The sequence below is a fragment of the Theropithecus gelada genome, chromosome 12 (genome assembly GCF_003255815.1).
Source record: "Theropithecus gelada isolate Dixy chromosome 12, Tgel_1.0, whole genome shotgun sequence".
In the NCBI taxonomy this organism is placed as follows: domain Eukaryota; kingdom Metazoa; phylum Chordata; class Mammalia; order Primates; family Cercopithecidae; genus Theropithecus; species Theropithecus gelada.
Genome location: NC_037680.1, coordinates 75,684,054 through 75,708,019, shown reverse-complemented (window position 1 = coordinate 75,708,019; position 23,966 = coordinate 75,684,054). Strand labels below are relative to the sequence as shown.

The following is a 23,966-nucleotide window of genomic DNA, read 5'->3' as shown; positions in this document are numbered from 1 at the left end:
ACTCTTTATTCATTTTAACCAAATGTAAGGTCTTTAAAGACACTTTAATCTGTGCCTTGAATTGGGTCTTCAAAAGATAGGCCTTTGCTGTGAATTTTTAGGCTAGGCTTTGTGTTCTGAGAATACTTTGTGAAGAGTAATGGAGGAGTGTCAGAACAGGGAGAAATTAGTGCTTATGGATGTCAGGCAAGTGAGAATGCGGCAGGTGGGCTAGGGATGGCGTCTCCCAGGCATAGGGACACATGGTCACAGCCTGGACTGTCCTAAAGGGTCCGGTCTTCCTCAGTCTTCTCATGGATTGTGTTTGTTGTTTTTGTGAAATCGTTTTGGTCATGTTAGCCCTAGATGATCAAATAAACCTGTTTCTCAGATGGTACTGATGAAGGGGAAGGAATAATTGCCATTAGATACATTATGTGTCCATGCTTTTCCCCAAGTACTAACTGGAGAGTGGATTGTTTTCTACATTCTCTTCATGTCTATTTGATATAGTTACTCATCTCCTTATACTGAAGAAGCAGTTCACTCAGCCACCTACCTCTTCAGTGTTTGCAGATTCTGGTCACTCCCAGCAATCAGATTAATGACTGTGCCATTCCCCCCGACGCCCAACAAACTATACCAAAGCTGTTCGTATAGTTGTTCTCAATTTATAACCAAAGAGGAAATGATATAAGCCAAAGGCTGTTTTAAAAACCATGCTTCCTCTAAAACCCAAGTTTAACAGCTTATTGTGTCACAATATTTTTATGCTTTTATCTTTGACCAAAGTGTTTATTTTGAGAAACAATTATTAAACTGCATTAAAAACATACACAGTGTTCCCATAGTATCTTGGTTACAATATTTTTTTTAAAAAAAACAGACTAAGGCTGGATGAAATTGAACACATATTTCCATGTCAGACTTCCTACCATTTTGCTTGTTTGTATTGATTTCTCTTGACATGGTCTTCTTTTATTGACCACCACTTTTTTTTTTCGTATTCTCTTTCTCTCTCTTTTTTTTTTTAAATCCCCCTCCTATAGCTGTATGTGCTAAGAGCAATTGTAAAAGAGAACCAACTTATATTAAATCTGCCTGGAGTCAAAATGTAATCTAACACCTGTAGTCTGCAATTTGTCATCACTTCATGGATACTTTTTTTTTTTTTTTAATAACAGATTTCCTGAGTTTTGACCTTAGGATACTGGGTAATCCAAAAAAAGCAACAAAGCTAAACCATGGTTTTTTAATAAGTCCTATAATGTTAGGATGTGAAATTACAATCATAAGAGCCAACTTAAGTAACATCATTTGAAGTTAGAAATAGTGCTGAGTTGTGTATCTAGGATAATATGTTTTGCCTGTGAAAATGTCTTTGTGTGATAAAGTCAAGAGACAAATCATAATGCATGTGTAATTTCTCCTACACTCTTTCCCTAAGGCTTTCCTAAGTGATTTTCTCCTACACTCTTTCTCTAAGGCTTTCCCAAGTGATTTGACTCAAGTAAGGATGTTTTTACTATTGAGCGTGATTCATGTCTTCCAAAGTTTTCAAACTTTTTGGTCTCAGAATCTCTTTTCACTCTTACTATTGAGGACCCCAATAATGTGTTATATTTACCAATATTACCGTATTAGAAATTAATTCTGAGGAATTCTTTAAATGCTAACTAATTTAAAAATCATTATAGATAATACAGAGTCATCCCTTTGTATTCAGGGGGGATTGATTTCAGGACCTCTTGCAAATAACAAAATTTATGGATGTTCAAGCCCCTTACGTAAAATGGTGTAGTATTTGCATATAATGTACATACATCCTTCCATATACTTTGAATTATCTCAGTTTACTTCTGATACCTCATACAGTGTAAATGCTACGTAAATAGTTATTATACTGTATTGTTTGGGGAATAATGACAAAAAATAGTTGGTACACGTTGGGTACAGACACAGCCGTTCTTTTTTTCCTAAATATTTTTGATTGTGGTTTGTTGAATTCATAGGTATGGAACCTATGGATATGGCGGGCCAACTATATATGCATATATGTAAACGTTATATTGACAATAAATATATTTTAAAAACAGAAAATAAGAGAATGCCATTGTTTTATATACTTTTGCAAGTATTTTAAAGTCTGACTTAATGAAAGACAATTGGATTTTCATAATTGCTTCAGCATTTAGTCTAATACAATATGTGGTTTTGGTTGACGCCGATAAGGCAAATCCAGCCTCAGGTACACATATAACTGAAATAGGAAGAAATATTTTAATCTGCATTTCACATCATTGTGATATTCTTCTTTGATACTAGAGCAACATTCTACAAGTGGTAGTTTCTGAATGGTTAGTTGCAAAGTGGAATTGAATCTAAAACTATATTGAACTTTTTATACTTTCTCTTTTACCTATTCATAACTTTATAACACCTTACAGGTTTACTGTATTTTGTAAGGTCATGCAGCCCTTACAAATGTTGGCACATTTTATTATATGACATATTTAAAGGCAAAACCAAACATATTTGTTAAATTGCCACTAATATTAAAAAAGTTAAGTACTGGGAAACTACTAAGCATATGGTGACCACTACAAGTTTTCCCAAAATTCTAAGTTTTGCTTGAAAGGTTAAAAGGTATCATTGGCAACAAATGCTGTCAGATATTCTTCCTGGAGTGATGGCCTCACTTGATTTTTAAAACAATGTCAAATATGCAGATCTGAATAACCATAGTCTGTCTATTAGTTCTTTCAAGTCAAATTGATACTCCATGACAAAGATGGGTGGCTCAGCTTTCAAGTCCAACAATCACACAAGTGCTGTTTCTCAAGACAACCATCTTCCCTCAGTATGCTACAGAAGTACTTCATATGCACTTCCCATTTCTTCACACAGAACATTAAAAAGAAGTATACTCGAAGATTGAGACTTAAGTAATACAATTTTACTGCTTCATCAAAGATGCTCTTAAATGAAAGTGGCATCATTTTTGCCATGAGCTTGTGGCAGTGAAAAATACAACTGCCTGGACCATTTGGTTCTGCTGCTCTGATTGTTGCAGGCCAGTATTTCCCACCAATGCTTTTGTACCATCTGCAAATTCTGAAGTGTGGTCTATGCAATAGGCCCATGACATCGAAACTATTTTCATAGCAAATTCAAGACATTATTTACCTTTTTGACTTTGCTGAAATTTGCAGATGGTACAAAAGCACTGGTGGGAAATGCTGGCCTGCCACAATCAAGGCAGCAGCACCAAATGATCCAGGCAGTTGTATTTTTCACGGCCACGAGCTCACGGCAAATTTCAGCAAGGTCAAAAAGTTTATGTTTATGTTCTAAATAATGTCTTGGATTTGCTATGAAAATAGTTTTGATGGCATGGGCCTCTTGCATGGACCACACTTTGAGAACCATTGATAAAGAATGTCTTCCTAAGAGGATGTCAAGCTGTATGTATAGAAGGTGTCAACTTAAACGGAGTATAACTTGAGGCTCAATTTCATGTAATATACGCTTCAGAGGCAACTTTCCTGTGCTAGGTGCCATTTTAAGTACAAAGATGTATGTAGTATTTGAGTGAAAGAAATAAGAAAAGTTATCGGTAGATGTGCCTATTTGTAGATCTGTGGGGTGAAAAAGATTTCTGAATTTGATGCTTTCGTAATAAGCATGTTGATAGAAAATATGAGTGACACATTATACTCCTGATTCTTAAGTCCTTCTCACGTTTCGTAATAGCTAGTACTAATTGAAACCCTACTTACGACTTCAGAACTTTGCTGCTACATGCTTAGCATGTATTATCTCACTTTCCCTCCTATCACTACAAGCACTACAATGAAGATTTTACAGTTTAACAGACACTGTGGCTCAGAGAGAGTAAGTAATGTGCTCAGAGTTACAAGGCTAGTAACTAAGCAGTTGTGGTTTTGCAGTCGAAACTGGATTTGAAACCAGAACTTTGTGACCTCAAAACTTCTCCTTACCATGTGTATACAATGCCATCTTATAGCTATACAGTGCCCTAGGAAGTTTTTTTGTTTGTTTGTTTTTGTTTTTTTTTTACACAGGAAAGAATGTTTTGCTAAAAGGGAATAATAGCAAGGAAAGTAATAACTAGTTTTGCTGAACAAGAATAACTGATCTGAAAGTAAAGAAGAGAGAACATGGAATGCAGTGCCACAGAACAAAGATACTGAGCACTAATTGTGTCCCAGGCATATGGTATGCCAACATGTAGCTCACTGTCCAATAGTGACAGAGACATAAAATAATTATATTAATATTTACATTAGTTATTAATCATTAAAGTTCTCCTCACTGAATTTTGGGCCGAAATTAGTTGTCCCCAGTGCTGATTTTGAGAAAAGGGGAATATTAGAGGGTACAGTTAGGTTTTTGAAACTTTCAATTACGTGATATTTTATATATAGTCCATTTAAAAAATAACAGCATGTATTCATTGTGTTCATTCATCTATTCAACAAATTCTAATTGAGTTATGCATAAGGACTTTCAACCAATTGTTACTTTTAAGTAAATAAAAGGTGTGTATATATATGTGTGTGTGTGTGTATAAAATCTTGTTTGTGTTATCTCCTGTTAATGTACCTTACCTTACAGGACCTGAAGCTTTGTGTGAGACTTGTCATAGAGAGACAGATGTGACCACCTGGGAAACTGTTTTAACCTGTTACTACACTGGATCAACCACCTTATATAGTCACCTCCTTAATGATTTCTCATATATACACACACACACATACCTACACACACACACACACACACACACACTTTTTTTTTTTTTTTTTTTTTTTTTGAGACAGGGTCTTGCTCTGTCACCCAGTCTGGAGTGCAGTGGTATGATCTCGGCTCACTGCAACCTCCCCGTCCTGGGTTCAAGCAATTTTCCTGTCTCAGCCTCCCAAGTAGCTGGGATTTCAGGCGTGTGCCACCATGTCCGGCTAATTTTTGTATTTTTAGTAGAGACAGGGTTTTACCATATTGTCCAGGCTGGTCTTGAACTCCTGAACTCAAGTGAGCTGCCCACCTTGGCCTCCCAAAGTGCTGGGATTATAGGCATGAGTCACCATGACTGGCCTTAAGTATTTTTTTCTTAGAACTTTTAATAGAAGAATGCTTTCCTTTTTTGGATCACCTACTTTATGTTCTGTTCTAAAAATGAGGTAAAATTAAACATTATTTTTTAAATTTTACTTTAATTTTAATTATTTACAAATTAAAATAATTCTAATTCTAACCCAAAATAAACGTGGATAAAAGTCATCTTGTTTGTGTTCTCATCTCCTATTAATGTACCTTACCCTACAGGACCTGAAGCTTTGGGTGAGACTTGTCATAGAGAGACAGATGTGACCACCTGGGAAACTGTTTTAACCCATTACTACACTGGATCAACCACCTTATACAGTCACCTCCTTAAGAATTTCTCATTTTCTCTATAAAAGAAGACCACAAAGTGTTGGCATATTATAAGTAATGCAGCTCACCCCATAATGATACAGTGAATTATATACTTTCCTAAACTTAATCATTCAAGATCTCACTTCCTTCCCTACAGGCAAAAAGCATTATATTTTACACATGGCTCCCAGCTGGTTTTCATTGAGGCCTTCAATATCCATTTGAACACTGAGAGCTTTAAGAAGAGCTGCTTTATCTTTCTTAGTCAACTTTGGTCATGGTACCATTAGGTCTTTTTGTTTTCAAATTTTTCGGTTTTGAAGGCAGAGAAACAACATGTGTCCATATTATAATTGTGCTTTATGACTGGGCAAGGAACTTTTGGGTCTCTTTTGAGTATATTTACAACTTCTCATTCTTCATTGCTATCTTCATGTCCATTTATAGACATAGGTGTCATATTTCAACCCAGAGAGATTACAGCAAATAAACTTTTAACTTTCTATTTGTTTATTCCTACCCATAACTTATTCATCAGCCCTTAATTGTTAGAAATAGGACTTCTTATTAAAAAGCTGTATAAATTAATAGGTCCAATTATTGTAGATACTCCATACGTGTTTGATGATACGTGGATACACTTTTTAAAAAATTCTTTTAACCCAGGGCTGTTTTTAACATCGTTTCTTTCGCGTATGATGAACACCTCTGATGAAGAAGACAGCAATCAGTTAAGTGTAAAGTAACACTTCTTTGGAGGGTAGAAGTGCCAATGCATACTTCTGGCTGTTTTTATGATAATGTTGCTATTTGTAATCCTCCAATAAAAATCCAGTAGTATATTACAAACTGAAATTTTCTTGCAAAGTAATTATATAAATATTTTCCTATCTTTCTAGTAATAGTAGTAGTTTTCAGGTCTTAGTATATTTTTGGTTATCTCAGATTTTATGAATGAAGTTCACTGTGAGGGCTTTCCATTACCCTGACGGTGGAATGCCAAGCACTCCATGCTCTGGCTGTGGCTCTCAGGTGTCATTTTGCTGGAGCGTGGTACTATCCAACAGTACTTTCTGTGCTAAGGGAAATGCTCTGTATTGTGCTGTCCATCATGGCATCGCACAAGTGATACAATGGAGCACTTGAAATGTGGCTGATGTGACTGAGGAACTGAGTGTGTGTTTGTCTGTTTAATTAATTTAAATGTAAATACCCACATGTGGTTAGTGGCTATTGTATTGGGCAGCACAGCTCTAACATGCTGACTTTCTTGCGGTTTTGCAAATGTACCAAGTATATTCTTGCCTTGCAGCCTTTTTGCTTGCCTTTCTATTATCTAGAATGCTTTTCCACATGGCTGGGCTTCACATCCTTCAGGCCTGGGCTCCAGTGCTGCCTCTGTAGGGAGCCTTCTCTGAGTCACCTTGTCTCAAATAACTTCCCCTCCCCACAATCTTCCTCCTTATGCATTGCCCTGTGTATTTATTACTACCTGACATTTTATTTACGATCTGTCTCCTCTACTCTAAAGACTTTTTTCAATTTTTCTCTATATTTTACTCACAGAAGTCAGGAGACCATAATGTTTAAGGGCACGGGCTTTAACATATCCTTGAATAAGATATGCTTGATAAGCCTAGTTCTGCTGTTTACAAACTCTGCACCTTAAGCAAATTATCTACACTTTTGGAACACCAATTTTCCCATCATAAAATGAGGGTAAAAATGCCTGCCTCTAAGAGTACTGTGAAAATTAAGTAACATTAAATATATTTATAGCATTTAGGTCAGTGTGTAGCTCATGAGTAAGCTTTATATGAATGGTAACACCTATTATTACTATTATTTTTGTTATTAAATCTACTTAGATATTTCATTAATTTCATTACTGTGAACCCTGCTTGTCATACTGAAAAATCAACAGCAGAAGTTATGAATAAGAAAGGCTTTTAAATAAACCATTTAGGACTCTCTTTACAGAAATGAATTTGTTGTCTAGATTAACTTTAATTTTGATGGAGAAAAATCCAAACCAAAAAAAGAAGTAGGATGAGTTGGTAGGCTTCAGTGTGCAAAGATCGAGAGTAAAAAGGAGTGGATAGTTACCCTTATGGAATTAAATATTCCATTACTTGGGAAAATCACATGAAGAGGGGTGTTTGCCTTAGGGATAAATAAAGGTCAACTTCTAAGCCCATTTCTTAAAACTTTTATATTGAAATATGGTATAGTTTGCATACAGTAAAATGCATAGATTTTAATTGTACAGCTTGATAATCTTTAGACATACACACATCCTTTTAACAAACGCACAAGTCAATATAGAGAATATTTGCAACATCCCAGGAGGCTATCTTCCACCCCCTTCTACTCAGTAAACCTCAGTGGAAACCCGTTATGCTGGGATCTGTCAATGCAGGCTTTTCCTATTTTTTGCTATTCTTATATATTAATTTGTTTTTCCTGTTCTTTCACATAAGTGGAATCATACAGTTTTTAGTCTTTCATATCTGACTTCTTTCACTCAACAGTAAGTCTGTGGTATTTATCTGTGTTTGTATATATAGCAGTAGTTCATTTTTCCTACTGCTCTGTTATATAAGTATACCACAACTTATTTATCAATCTTATTACTGGTAGACACTTGGGTTGTTGCCAGTGATGACTAAAACTTCTATGAGCATGCCTTTCAGAGGACATAGCCACTCATTTCTGGTTTTATGCAGTGTTTGTATGCTTGGCGTTAGTAGGTACTATCAATGGGGATTTTTTTGCCCCTCCACTGGGCCCATTTTGAAAAAGGGAAAAAAGGTAATGCTGGCAAGTCCTTGGTCCTGCCAGCTTTTCATAAATAGTTTGAAAGATGCTCAGTTAAACTTAATATGAAGAAAATCTCAGAAAACTATAATCTGATAGCACAAAGGACTAGTTTGGAAAGAAAATTTTATTCATTTTGCAGGGCATTCTGTTAGTTGGAGTAATTGTGAATTTTGTGACTTAAAATACTAATTAATAAAAAGATTATGCCCAAACTGTCAAATGAGCCTGGGAATGAAACCGCTTATAGGTCCCTCCATCAGCAATCAGTGGCATGACTCTCAGGGCACTTGCTTGGGACAGAGACCAAATTTGATTCGTTCTAGTTCACTAACAAGGAATTTAGAAGATATTCTGAGAAATTCAGACCAAAAAAAAAAAAAACCCAAACCTAAATATCAGTTAAGTGAGAGTTCAGAAACTTTTCCTGTGAAGAAATGGCTAAAAGAGTTGACATTATTTAGTCAAGATGTGAGAAAGTGAAGAAAAGATGACTTGATTCTGCCCTTTAGATGGCAGGATTTTAGAAGAGGATTTGGATTGGCTTTCGTGCCTAGAGAAGACCATCTTATCGGCATTAGGCACTGCTCTGCTTGCATTCAGAGTACTTATGCCACTAGAATAAACTACTACATGGTATTAGGAAGGATTCTTAGCAATTGGCCAGAGAGGAAATTATGTTGTTCTTTTGCTAGGAATTGTCTAGAGACAATAACTTTCTGCCTGGAGTAATTAGAACATTTTAGGGGAATACAGATAGTTAGGACAGATAACTTTGGGAATCTTTTAATCTCAGATATTATGTATATTGTGGTTGAAAGGGACTTACAGCCAAAGAAAAGTGTCAGTATAATAGAAAAAGCTCAGCTCCTTTGGTAACTTGTAAGACGGTTTCACTTAAGGGATGCCCATTTGGGCATTCAGGGTTTGACCGCTCTTTCCTTACCTGTTAGAAGATGCTAGAAGATACAACTTAACCATCTTCATGTAGATGTCACCATGCTGCCCAACTCACTATGGTACATTGTCTGACCAGAAACTATATATTTCACTTTGTAGATAATTTCTCTAACTATTACTTCTCTTGAGAAACATCTTCCTAGTCTATCATGGGCAATTGCCTTGTCATTGTTCCCTGGAAACCTTTATCAGACTGACAACTCCCCGTGTTTGTTAATTCCAATCCTCCGAATCAGAATTAAGAGGAGATGCTACATGTTTCCAGTTCAATCTTGATCCACATGGCACCTTTGTGAGGAACTTGTCAGGATTCAGTTAATTAATCCATGTAAAGTTCTTAGAACCGCCTGGCACAGAATAAACATTCAGTGAGGGGTAGCTATTCTTACTGTTCTTTCTCTGTTTCATGTTTAGCTTCTCTGTACATAGGTATTACTAGTGCTCAGTTCTAGGAAATAAAGGGGAGTGAAGCAGGCCAGTTGGTTGGACCTAAGGAGAAGAACAAATGCAATCATCCAGAAAGATTATAGTAACTTCAAAGTATAGTTTTGGAAAATCTCTTTAAATCTAACCAGTGCACAGTGGAAAATCCCTGAAGAACCAATCTAATTATTCAATTAAATGGAACCGTTATGCTGACTTTTACTACAGAAGGCAAGCATAATTTAGAAAATGGGGCATTTTAATTCTCTTTTGTTTTCCAATTAGCACAATTACTCTAATGGGGAGTACTCATGCTTGAGTCTATGTTCTTCCAGTATGTACTTTGCACATAATTTCAGTCTCTCTTTCCCCAAAAACTAGAATCCTCACCTGTTGACATAGAGGTTTACTTATTACAGTGCTCATACTGCCCAGATCATGGCCTCAGAGCAAATATCCTTCTGCCATGAAAGCTGACCTGACCAGCACCAGTCCCCCAACCCCCACTCCTGGAGCTCTGCTTTTCCTGCCGGGTATAATTAGGATGCTGAAGTAACAGAGCTCTCACTTTTTTTGCTGATGCCAGCTTACCACAACAGACCACATGAGTTTACTCTTAGTTGAAAGTGGTAAGGAAAATGCTAAGAACATTCATTTTAATTGGTCAACATTATACGGACTTTAATGCCACTGTTTTATAGTCCTGTGCTTAGGATTTCTTTCTGCCACTAGCCATCGGCTTATTATAGCAGATAGTCTTATTTGCTTCTGATTATCCTTTTTATTATTATTTGATTATTACTTGAAAAATTTAAACCTCTTTTGTTTATTGCTACCTTATTTAGGTAACAGGTTCATCTGCCCTAACTTTTGTTAAGTTCTACGTAAAAGACTGACATTTTCACATTGGTGGGAAAGTATTTTTTCATCATATGGCCCTCAAGACTAGGATAAATGGCAGAGTTTTTTGTTTTTTGTTTTTCCTTAAATGCTTGCTTTGATGCTGTTGTTTCGTAGCTAAAAGACTATGGGTAGTGTGTGGTGGTGGCAGGAAAGATGGCAGGGATGGTGGTGTGAATGGTCCTTTAATGTAACTAGATGTGTTTTCTTTGCATTGGTTGGATTTATTCCTCCTGAACTCTGGAAAATGTTTAATTTGTTATTCTAATATGAAAAAGATCCATAAAATATGAGAGAATAGTAAAAGGAGTTTTTTGTTTTTTTTTTTTTTTTTTTTTTTAAAAGTGAACTCACTCTTCTTAAAAGTTTTGGGAGGATTTAGGAAGTTAGACCCAAGTATAGGAAATGTGGTCTTTGCCTTTGGAACCAACATGACACATTTTAGTGGGGAAGAGCACAGTAACCTTGTAATTCTGTCATACAGCTGAAGCTGTAAGGTGTGGGCGATGGCTGCAGTTCCTCATCAGGACTTCATGCTCCATCTCCCTCTCCACAAAGTCCTTCTCACATAGGCCTGTGGGGAGAGCTGGGACTGAGTTCCTTTGAGTAAGTTTACCTAAGATTTTGCTTTTTTATTAAATGATTGGGAAATAGGTAGAAATAAAAGAAAAATTATTTAAATTACAACTAGAAAGCTTTAACATTAGGAGAAAAAAAACCCAGAAATTAGAAAGTATATGCAAAACAGAGGATTAGTTTATAGTGATATTGAGAAGGTCCATCTATGTAAGTATAAAATGGTCATTTAAATTCATAATTCAAGAAACAGTTATGTCTTTAAATTAGTTTGAACATTTTCACATTCTAAAAAAAAACATTTAAAATCAAAAGAATCAAAATTAGAACTAAAAGAATATAAAGTCATTTCTAATTTTACAAAGGATTGATTTCCTGTCTTAAGTACCAATTATTCCTCTATAACACTATAAGAGTCATTATGAGGCTGATAATAATTGTTGTCATTTATTGGATGTTTGGTCTAAGCCAGAGATGAGGCAAACTATGACTCATGGGCCAAACCTAGTCTTATTGGAACACAGCCATATTCCTTTATTTTTGCAATAGAATAGAATTGAGTAGTTGTGGCAAAGATCGACCCTCCAGAGCCTCAGATATTTACTATCTTGCCCTTTCCTGACGAAGTTTGCCCATCCATGATTTAAGACAAGCACTGTTTTTTGTAACAATTATGTTATTTAATCCTTACAACATCTCTAGGAGGTTAGTTTCTTATCCTGCTTTTATAGATGATGAAATAGAGCCTTAAAGATATTAAGTGACTTGTCCAGGGTTACTCAGCTAAGTGGAAGAATGTGAACTTGAAGCCATGATAGTAGAGTCCATACCTTCCCCTTTGTGCCCAGTTTCTTTGTGGTTAGCCTTCAGAGAGGTGGCATATCTTGGTGGTTAAAGGTATGGAAGACTCTGAAGCCAGGTTACTTAAAGTGAGAAGACCTTAGGCAACAAATGACTTGACTTTGTGTCTTAGAATATAAATGTTGGCAAATACTACTATTATGAACCTCATGTTTTGTAGGTGAGATACTAAATCTCCAGAAATGCTTTTACGATTTCCAAAGACCTGACTTTACAAATGACGATAGCTTACCTCCAGTGCTAGATAGATAACACATATTTCAGAGGGCTGATGGTTTTGCAAAGGTAAAATCATGAGTCCAATGTTCATTTTTTTTCTCTCTTAATTATCAGGTGCTTCATAGACAGCAGTCTCAGCCAGCCAAGGAGAGTTCCCCTCCCAGAGAAGAAGCGCCTCCCCCACCTCCTCCGACTGAAGACAGTTGTGCCAAAAAGCCCCGGTCTCGCACAAAGATCTCCTTAGAAGCCCTGGGGATCCTCCAAAGCTTTATTCATGATGTAGGCCTGTACCCCGACCAGGAAGCCATCCACACTCTTTCGGCCCAGCTGGATCTCCCCAAACACACCATCATCAAGTTCTTCCAGAACCAGCGGTACCACGTGAAGCACCACGGGAAGCTGAAAGAGCACCTGGGCTCAGCGGTGGATGTGGCCGAGTATAAGGACGAGGAGCTGCTGACCGAGTCAGAGGAGAACGACAGCGAAGAAGGCTCCGAGGAGATGTACAAAGTGGAGGCTGAGGAGGAAAATGCTGACAAAAGCAAGGCAACACCTGCTGAAATTGACCAGAGATAATGTGAACTTCTACTAGGCAAAGCAATACATCGGTCCAAGGATTTTCTGCTTTCATTTCTTTAAAAGTTTTGGGTTTTTTTGTTTTGTTTTTTGTTTTCGTTTTTGTTTTTTGCTTTATTTTTGTCTTTTTATGTCTGTCTGTTTTGTTTTTCTTACCCTTTTGGACATTTCTTTGTTGCAGAGGATACACCTATAGACTGAATAAGTTCAGTATTTCCGAATCAGACATCGCCTTGGCAAAGACACTAAAGCGTTACACTTTATCCCGTCTCTATGACTGGATCATAGTCATTATAATCACAGGAGACTCTGCCTTCATTATCCTTGCACTTAACGGAAGTTAAATCAGGCAAATTCCAGGATGAAAAGAACTACGACATAAATGAAGGAAGCTACAAGTGTGTGTGTATATGTATATGTATATATCTCTATATTTACATATATATATTAAAATTGCATGGGACAGAGACTTTACAATCCGAAAGAATAGACTGTGAAATGAGTTCTTAAAGAAAAGACTTGTTTATGTATTAAAAAAAAAACCACTTCACAGTGAGTCGCTTTGGCTTTTTGATAAACTGCGGCCTGCTCTCAGGGTGGGGTGACTATTTTTGAATTCCTATTTATTTTTTGTGTTTGTCCCTGATTTTTTTTTTTTTTTTTTTTAATTCTTTGGCTTCTTATCTGGCAGCTTAATGGGTAATTTTTGAGGTATGTATTTAACAAAATAAACCAACACTGCCAAAAAAAAAAAAAAGAAAAAAAAAGTAAAGTGAAAAAAATCAGGGCACATTAAAATGATACAAGTCAAATTACTCTTAAAGACACAACGCACACTTAAAATGACTCAATAAAATGACTCACTACGTTCCGTTATTCAATTTGTCATTAATGTAGTGAACAGATGCATTTCTGTGGAATTCCAAATAAGTAAAACTGAAATTCAGTGCAGAGAAAACTTTGTCCATTAGTGCAAGTCTTGATCAAATGACATTTTGACATTGGACGTATGGAATTCATAGTATGAGCCACATTTTGTTGTGAAATTTATTTACCTGCTTGTGGCTTCAAATCTGAAAATTAATAAGCCTGCTCGTTTAAAAGTTGTTTGTTGTTGCTGTTTTTTTGTCTTTTTGTTTTTTACTAGAAAATAGTTCAGTGTAATATTAAGTTAGAAAAGAAGTTGCTGCCCAGTTAAAGGGGCTCCCTCTCAAATAAATCTCCATCCTTCCCTCTCCCAAAAGACATTTCTGATTTCTGTTTCACTTTGGGCTTCCTCTTCTTCGCACACATTCCATCTACCTAATCAAACATTTTCAGTCCCTAATCTCTCCTGTCCCTTTTCCTGGGATGACAGCCCTAACAAGAACTGTTTCTGAATCATTGTGCAGCTCCGGGCAATAGAGTATGTGAAGCGATTTCAGTAGAATCACTTACTCATCCTAAAAGAAAACATTATCCCAGTTACCTACATCGCAATTACCTTATGTAAAGCAGAACTAATGCTGACTGGATGTTTAGTGGGGTGAGCATTAAAGCTGCAATCTACTATAGTACTCCAGATCTCTTTCAGCTTCCTATGAGAAACACCAGAAGCATTACTTTCCACTTCTACTTACAGTAATTGCAAGAGGAGACCTCACATTCAGGACTGGCCTAGTGAACGTAATCCATGCTTTAAACTGGTCATTAAACAGTCCCACATGGTTGGATTTTTTTTTTTTTTTTTTTTTTTTTGAGTTGTGCTCTCACGAAACCTTGTCAAAGACCTCATGCAATATCACTTTGAAAGTTATTTTCTGTTTACTACACAAACATTGTAATATAACTGTTAATACTATTTATATATTTGAAAGGTATAAAAGGTAGGAGTTAAAAAAAAACCTCTATGTGTAGATATTAACTCAGAACTTACAATATACAGGGAGAAGACATGTTGCAATACAAGCTAATTCTAGCTGCTCAGTAACCTCTGGAGTTTTTAAAGGGACATTTTCCTGTACTTTTTCAAATAATGATGTTTAAAAATTATCTTGACATGAGCGTCATATACCTTTGCAAAAGGATGGTTGTTTGCAGTTCGCCCTGGCCCCATCCTTCCTATTTCTGTAGTATGCTGCAGCTTTAATCAGAAAGTCCATGGTTGCTGCTTCCTGATCTCCGAGTTACTCTTTCCAAATTGTCTTCTTACACTGTTGCTGAAGGTCACTCTGTACACGTAATGGAAACTGATTTTGCCAAGCTCTTACAAGGTGGTTCATCTATCGATGGCATCCGCATTTGGTATCTTTTACACTTCAACCAAAAATTTATTAGGTATTTTTCAATGCTAAGTCTTGCCTTTTATTTTTTAATTTCACTGCCAAGTTTGCAGTGGTTCTAAGTGAATCTGTGGGCATTTTAGCCTGTGGTCTTGCCAGATCTTTGCGAATTACAATGCATATATGTCTATTTATTCAATATCTGTCATATAATATCTATTTGGAAGAAGAAACTTTCTCTTGTAGTGCCTCTTGACAAAGCACAATTTCCCGCCTTTTTTTTTTTTTTGTGAAATGAAGAAAACAAATTGTGTTTTATTGCGGTATCAACAATGTGAATAAGGATTAACATATTGTAAATGTTCTTTTTTCCATGTAAATCAACTATCTTTGTTATCACTAAGTGATAATTAATTTTTAACTTATGTGCATTGTTAGGCTGTTAGAATTTTTTGGTTGTTAAAATAAACGCATTCAATAAATATGACTTTGTTTGTCAAGTATTTTACTGGGCATTATCTGCTTCCCCACTTAATGTTTTATGCAGAGCGAGACCTGGTGAGTCTTAGGAAAATTTGTACCCTTATTTTAGAAGCAAGACAGTGGTACCTGCTATCACAGATGTGTGAGTCCTGTACAGTGCATGGATTTCATTACACATGTGAATATGTGTGTGTCTCTGTGTGTATATAAACACATGCATGCCCACTTCCTGGAGCTGGCAACTGGGAGAGTCATTTATCCAATCTTTTGTCATATACAAACAAAACTCAAATGTAAAAAGATAAATTTATAGGCTGCTGTTTTATTTTTCTAGTGAATATTTTCTGTTTATAATTAAAAAACCACAAATGACTGCGTGTCAGGAAACTTTTGGAGCACATATGTCCATGGTTAATGGACATAATAAAAGTCTTTTATATTTAGAGCTGGGGTACCATAATGTGTGCATGGAGGAATGCCGAAAGGATTGATGTATCTGAGAAATGTGTGAAAATGATTTTTTAGAAAGTGCTTACAATGGAAAAAATTGCTCAAAAGACTAATGTTAATAAGGAAAGAGCAAGTGCTTCGCTTCAGAACTGGCAAAGTAAATTAAAAAGTGATTTTGTTTTCTTTTGATATTGTAAATGTTTTTCCTGTTTATTTTTTTTCCATTTTTCTGCATTTGATTGACATACAGATGTAACTTCTCTTTCTTCCTCGGTTTCCCTTACCTTTTTTTCTATGATAGTTAACAGCCCATGAACCATGTAGATATGTTTTAAGGATAATTTATGAAAACCGAGTGTTTGCAAAAAGGCAGACAGCTTCAGGTTGCTGAAGGTTTTTAAAAACAGCTAGAGGCTCAACACAGGGTGAAACGTTATTTACACAAATGTAAATGAACTCTGCATTTAGACTAAAGACAAAGAAGGAAAGCATTTGTGAAATAATGACTTTTAGCGCAAGCAGCTTCCACATTCATGAGATTGTGTTTTAGGGGTCAAACTTCATCAGTGGGAGACTCTACACACAGATGAATTGGTGTGCCCAGAAGGTGTCTCTGTGCTGGTGATTTCTATTTTCGAGAAAGCAAAGTAGGAATTTCTCAAGTAAACAAAGTCATAGCATCTCAGAGCGATCACTTCATGGGTTGAGTTTTGTCGTGTGTGTGTGTGTGTGTGTGTGTGTGTGTGTGTGTGTGTCTAGAGGACATATGTTTCTTTACACTGTTATTTCCCTTTGTGAAGAGTCTTAAAGACTTTAAATTCCCCACATTCTTTCTAAAGGACAATCATGCTGTAATCAAGACAGTAAACATTTATTAAACGTACTCTATGCCAGACAATTTGCTAGAAATTGCAGTGACGAAGAACGTACGACTTTGTGCTTTCTCCTCAGGAAGCTTATAACTTGTTGGAAAGGCAAAATATAAATCCAGAAAAAATGAAACAGTCACAAAAAGTTGTCTTCAGACAGAAATATATTTGCTTAATGGGTGGTACAAACACATGCTATGAATTAAATAATTATTGCTTGTAAGCTAGAATAACCTTAGAAGGTGGATCATTTATGATTAGGTTTAGCTGCATACAAAGAAAAAAAAAAAAGCACAAAGTAATTATGACCCAACAAGGGTTTCTTACATGAAATAAATTGCTGAGATAAGCTGGCTTCATGAATTCAGAGACTCACACTTTTCCAGCTCACAGCTCCATTTTCTCCTGTGTTCATTCCTGTGTTCCCTCTTCATAGTCCAGGATAATCGCTAGAGCTCTTGCTGTCACACCTAACTTCCAGGCATCAGAAGGGACAAATGAGTAAAGAATGACACACAATCTTCCCTTGGTACTGTAGGAGATTGGTTCCAGGACCAATCCATGGATACCAAAATTCACTAATGCTCAAGTGCCTTATATAATGGTGCATAGTATTTGCATATAACTTTTGTGTATCCTCCCTTATATTTTAAATCATCTTTAGATTATTTATAATATCTAATACTATTAGAATACACAGTAATAGAATTAGTATAATGTAAGTGCTATGTTAATAGTTGTATTGTTTAGGGAAGAATGACAAAAAAATCTGTACATGTTCAGTAGAGACAAAACCGTTCATTTTAAAAAACAGATATTTTTGATTTGCAGTTAGTTGAATCCACAGATACAAAAGAGTGGCTATACTCTCTTTCTTCAAGCCCTATACTTGAATGCAAGGGAGACTAGTAAATGTTTCTAGCTGTTCCGTGAATTCCAGAGAAAGGGGGAGAGTCGATAATTGGTAGGCAGCTAACAGCCTCTGCCATAGAAGGTATTAAGAAGAATATTGAAAATAATAGATAAGAGAAGGATAAGTGAAGAGGCACATTTGCCCTGCTTCTACTTCCTGCACCTTACATCTCTTCCTTCTCCTCACCCTGAGTTCAAGTTCATTCCCGGCTAACTTTAAGGATCAGTCCAAGCAGCACTTCTTCCAGGAAGCCCTTCCCCATCTGCTTTGTCAGCGTGATACAAATTCTTCCATGCTCATGCCGCTTCCAGGGTATTCCACTGCACAGAGTTTGTAGCATGTTGCGGTTACTGTGCTAAATGTTTATTTCCCATGAGCCCTTGAGACCTACAGCTGGATCCCAGACATGGAGTTCCTCAGTACCTAGAACAGTGCACTCAAAAATGTTGATTGAATGATTGTGTATTAAATATGTGAAAAAACATGCATTCAAAGACATAGAGTCAGAGAAGAAGGCACACTGTAGGACAGCGAGCAGATCAGCAGGAGAAAGGAACCTGGCACTGGCAGAGCTCTCCTAGGCTAATTGTTCCTTTATGCCCTTACAGCAACTCCTCACAAACACTATTATCCTCAGTTAACAGGGAGAAAGGAGCTCTACCTAACACAAGGTTTCAAAATGGGTTTATGGCTCTTTTTCATATATGTCTAGTCAATTATTCAAGACACACGCTTTAGGGTTTATGCAATCTTTTATGATTTCTAGATCTTTCCAAATTGTAAAAATTGGGAAATTGATACAAAATGATGGAACAGGATAACAAATATTGGCAGAAGTTAAGTATGTTCATTCAAATTTTTTCCAAACTGTCATGTTCTTAATAGACTTGTAAAATAAAGCAGAAAAAGCCACACCTATTTCTAAAATGATCTGCCTTTAAGACCATTATAACTTACAGGTAACTGTTATTTCCTCTTCCAAATTCATGGCACTTGTCTGTACCACTCATTAAAAATAATAGAGCAGTGTTTGAAGACAGCCTTCCTGAGGTTATTTCACATCTCCTGGGTTTATGTTATGGACTTTGGTGACTGAATGTGTCAGATGATATTGATAAACAAAAGCCCTCAACTTCGAAGGGAATTGGGATCCAGAATATTTGAGTTCTGAGGGTGGCACCACCATTCCCTGGTTGTGTAATGTTGGGCAAATTACATCTTTGAGCCTAATGTTCCTCATCTAAAAATTGAGCATAGTGACTCTCACAGGGTTATGGAGAATCCAGTGGTATAAGATGCTTCGAAAGTGGTAAAGTTTATGAAAATATTGCGTTTGTCATCTGAAATTGCCAACTAGTGATCTAACTTTGATTAATTTTATTTATTAACTTTCAGAGGTCCTGATGAAATAAAGCAACATTTAAGCTTTTATATAGTTATTACAGACATATTTAATTAAGGCTTGTGGTACGACTACAGGAATGCCATGACCAACTCAATCTATTCAGCAAATATATTTATTGGGTACGATTAGTGGCCTTGATATTTAATGCAGAATCAAAGCAGTTCTGGATATATTTAAATTGATTAGCATGTAAGATTTTTGTTTTCTATCACCCCAGAGAATGCCACTTCAAGGATCCCTGAGAGTGAAGCTAAATACATTAATTTGTGTCTGAAATGCTTACCATTGAAAAGTGGACATTTATGAATTGGGTACATTTTGCTTTTCTTCTTTGCTTTTCTTCACCCATCTTTCAAAGTGAGTGGAGAAGTATAAATTCTAGGGGACTACATCAAAAGTAATTAAGAAAGATTTGGGCAATAACTCAGCAGGCGGGATGGGTGTGATTCTTTAAAGGCAATAGCAAGACCTGAGGTCTTTGCATTTGGCCATGCAGAGAACAGGGGTAGGCGGGCAGGTGGAGGGCTATGTGGGGATAGGCATGACAATGTGTCTTCTGAATGAGCATGTCTAGGACTGGCATACTGAGTTGGAGACAGGAACAATGAATGAAGGATGCGATGAAGGGAGGTGATTTGGCACCTTGCAAATTCAATATTGCTGGGAAATAATAGAGTTCTAAAGCAAGGTCTGCATTTTCTCCCCAGTATCACACCACCTCTATTGTTGTATCCTAGAATGTTCTAGAAAGAATGTATAAACTGAGCATTAATTTGTTGACCAGCATGGTTTATATGCCATGACCATCTGACATCTCTTAACACACTTTTTCATAATCTTGTTCAAGTATGACATTTCTGATTGAGTTTTGTTCTGAGGGAAAGCTTATTTTTTAGAAAACACCATGATCTGCTAGTACAACTGTCCCAAAGAATCTAGAAGTAGCTTCTTTGGTGACATTTAAACAGGCTTAAAGTGTTACCTTCGCATATGGGAAAATAGTTACAAAAATATTCCATTAGCAATGTAATAAATAGTGCAGAGCAATGATTAATTAAACAGATAACTATAATTTATTCACTATCCATTAACAAGCATAATCCCATTTAAACACACAATAACACAGGCTGAGGAAATCAGGGGAGACTCAATGTCAACTCTGAACTGAGCAATCCTAGGAATCTACCCTTAAGGAAAAGATAAGGAAAAAATAAAATCTTTACAACTTTAATTTGTTTGTAGTTGATTGTGTGGAGGCAATGAGTTGTTCTAGTTTCTATTTTTTACTAATATTGCAGCTTGAAAAAGTTACTTTTCAATCCCTAGTTTCTTCATCCATAAAACAGGTCCAGGAACAGTGGCTCACACATATAACCTCAGCAGTTTGGGAGGTCAAGGCAAGAGGATCACTTGAGGCCAGGAGTTCAAGACCAGCCTGGGCAACATAGTGAGAACCTGTTTCTTCCAAAACAAACAAAAGTATAAAATAGGGTTAATGACTTATGTATTTCAAGGTTGTCATGATTAAATAAAATAACTATGTAAAAGTATCTAGCATAATTCCTTCCTTCCCTTCCTCCCTCTTTCTCAGGGAGAAAAAAACAGGATATAATCAAATGTTACAGAGGACTTAAAAATAGTTCAGATGAGTTTCAGAGTAGGATTAAGTCTTATGCTTAAATTTTTTTTGCATGATTTAAAATCTTTAAGGATAAAGGGCTGTTATGCTACACTTTCTTCTTATCTCTTTCTCCCACTTTTTCTTCGATTCTCTTTCATTGCAGTCCCTTTCTCTACATCTCTCCCTTCCTCCTGTTCCTTCTTCCTGGCAAGAGCTATAATATGATTTTCTTTCTTAATTGCAAACAAAATGAACGAGGTGTTTTAGTAGCCTTCTGAGGTCTTCAAAATTAGGTATTTAAACATTAGTGACACCACACTTGCTCATTTTTCTGCTGCCTTATTCTTGTTCTTTTTTAGTGTATTTTGCTGATTCTCTTCTCTCCAAGCCTTTATGCCTAAGATGATCCAGCGTTCTTCCCTTTGTCCTCCTTTTCCCAAATCTACTCTCCTTCCTCGTCCAGCATCATGACACTAAATGCACCCAAATGCTGACCACACTACGATTTCTGTCTGTAGCCTAGACCTTTCCTACATCTCCAAACCAGTAGGTTCCACTGCCTATTCAACTCCTCCACATGCCTGGCACACTTCACATGGCCCCAGATGACCTCCTCTTCTTCCCTGAACTGTTCCTCCCACCTGTTGGCAACTGCAGCTTTCCAGTTGCTTAGGCCTAAAGCCTTAGATTTGCCCTTGTTTTTTTTCTTTAACACAATGGCATTTAATATGTCAGGAAAGTCCTATCAGGGGAACCTGCCCCCAATATTTCAATGTAGGTTCTTTCTATTTTCCACAAGTGTTAGCCAGCTGAAAAATAAAGACAAAGGGTACGAAGACAGGAATTTTACAGCTGGGCCTCCAGGGGTGACATGACATATCAGTAGGTCCATAATGCCCACCTGAGCCGCAAAGCCAGCAAGTTTTTATTAGGAATTTGAAAAGGGGAGGGGGTGTACGAACAGGGAGTAGGTCACAAAGATCGCATGCTTCAGGGAGCAAAAAGGAGAAGAAAGATCACATGTTTCTGAGGAAACAGGACCAGGGCAAAATCAGAAACTCCTGATAAGGGTCTATGTTCAGCAGTGCACGTATTGTCTTGATAAACATCTTAAACAACAGAAAACAGGGTTCGAGAGCAGAGAACTTGTCTCACCTCAAATTTACCAGAGCTGGGGTTTCCCAATCCGAGTCAGCCTAAGGGTACTGCAGGAGACCAGGGCGTATTTCAGTCCTTATCTCAAGTGCATAAGACAGACACTCCCAGAGCTGCCGTTTATAGATCTCCCCCTAGGAATGCAATTCTTTTCCTAGGGTCTTAATATTAATATTCCTTGCTAGGATATCTCTCCTACTTGCATGTCTATTTATAGGCTCTCTGCAAGAAGGAAAATATGGCTCTATTCTGCCTGACCCTGCAGGCAGTCAGACCTTATGTTGTCTTCCCTTGTTCCCTAAAATCGCTGTTATTCTGTTCTTTTTCAAGGTGCACTGATTTCATATTGTTCAAACACACTGTTTTCAATTAATTTGCACGGTTAACACAATAGTGGTCCTGAGGTGACATACAGCCTCAGCTTATGAAGAAAACAGAGTTAAGAGATTAAAGTAAGACAGGCATAAGAAATTATAAAAGTATTAATTTTGGGAACTGATAAATGTCCATATTAAAATGAAATCTTCACAATTTATGTTCAGAGATTGAAGTAAAGACAGGCATAAGAAATTATGAAAGTATTAATTGGGAACTGATATATGTCCATATTAAAAGGAAATCTTCACAATTTATGTTCTTCTGCTGTGGCTCCAGCTGGTCCCTCCATTTGGGGTCCTTGACTTCCTGCAACAAAGTACTGTCAGCTTTACCTTCTAACTAGATTCACAATCTCACAACCTCTCACCACCAACATTGCTACCAGCTTGATCACAGCCACCATCATTGCTTACCTGGAGTGTAGCAACAGCCCCCACACTACTCTCCTGCTTGACCCTGTCACCTCTTCAGGATTAAACCAATGTCCTTACAATGACCTGCAAGGCCTTACGTGATCTGACCCTTTTCTGACCTCCTCTCCTTAATTCTCTCTCCTCTGTTTACTGGGTTCCAGATACACTGGCTCCCTGCTGTCCCTGGAATACACTAGGCCACTCTTGCCTCAGGCCTTTGTTCTTCTAGCTCTTTTCTCTGCCAGGAAAGCTCTTTTCCCAGACAGCCGTATGGCTGGCTTCCTCAATTCCCTCCAGTCTGCCCAAAAATCATCTTCTCAATGAGAACTATGCTGATCACCTTATTTAAAATTGTAAACTCACCTGCCTTCTGGATTCTTTTTATTCTGTTCTGTCCTACATTTTCTTTTTCATAGCTTGTAACATACTCTCTAATTTACTTATGTTTCATGCTTTTATTTATTGTCAGCTTCCTCACCCCATTGAAAACACCAAGAGGGTACAAAGCTCTTCCCTCCCTTTTAACAAATATTTGATGAATGGGTTACATTTCATAGCAGTTTCCCTCTGTTGGATTTTGAAAATTTCCCAACTTCAGCCATGATTGAATATTTAAATTGCCTTACAGAGATAAACTTCATCTGAATATTTCTGTAATGCATAATCAAAGTATTTGAGTTACAAGTGCCTTGACTTCAAGAACCTCCACAACTGACATTTGTAAGCCCCACATTCAGGTAATTCATAGTCTGTGATTCTGTGCTGTCTTGGAAGATAGAATCACAGAACCATGGGCTTTGTCATTCTGCACATCCTCTTATTCAAAGCAGAAATTCCTTTTCAGGCATCCTTGGCTGGAGGCCATGCAGTCTTTGTTCCTTCATGACTAGGAACTTATGAGTTTGGAACTCAGCCTATTCCACTTTTGGTTAGTTCTCTTTTCCCCTGTTGTTGGTGCCATCTAATGCTGAATTTACTCTTCTAGTAACCACCTCACATATTTAGGCTCATATTGAATATTGATTACTAAATCCTATAAGTTCTTAGGCTTTCTTTCTTAATCATGTGATACAGCTACTGAGAGAGCTTGTGTCATTTCAGACTGCATGAATAGAGATATATAGCTTAAACCAAGAAAGTTGATCATCCTATACTCTTCAATACTAATCAGGCCACATTGCAACATTGTTTTCAGTTCTGGATGACATATTTTGGAAAGATGTTGATACATTGAGATTTATTCAAAAAAACAGAGGGTGACAAGGATG

General features: G+C 36.9%; 1 protein-coding gene across 4 annotated transcripts in view; it reads left to right on the top strand.

Moving 5' to 3' along the window:
- SATB2 (SATB homeobox 2) overlaps positions 1-15,495 on the top strand; it is a 201,016-nt gene extending 185,521 nt beyond the window's left edge. For 3 of the 4 annotated variants that reach the window (XM_025405331.1, XM_025405332.1, XM_025405330.1), the window contains one exon: positions 12,289-15,476. In XM_025405331.1, the coding sequence (XP_025261116.1) occupies positions 12,289-12,750 (462 nt within the window). In that variant the 3' untranslated portion in view covers positions 12,751-15,476. Of the gene's footprint in view, positions 1-12,288 lie in introns of all 4 variants that reach the window. The other variant, XM_025405329.1, reaches the window with a different exon arrangement.
- Positions 15,496-23,966: the final 8,471 nt, after the last annotated feature.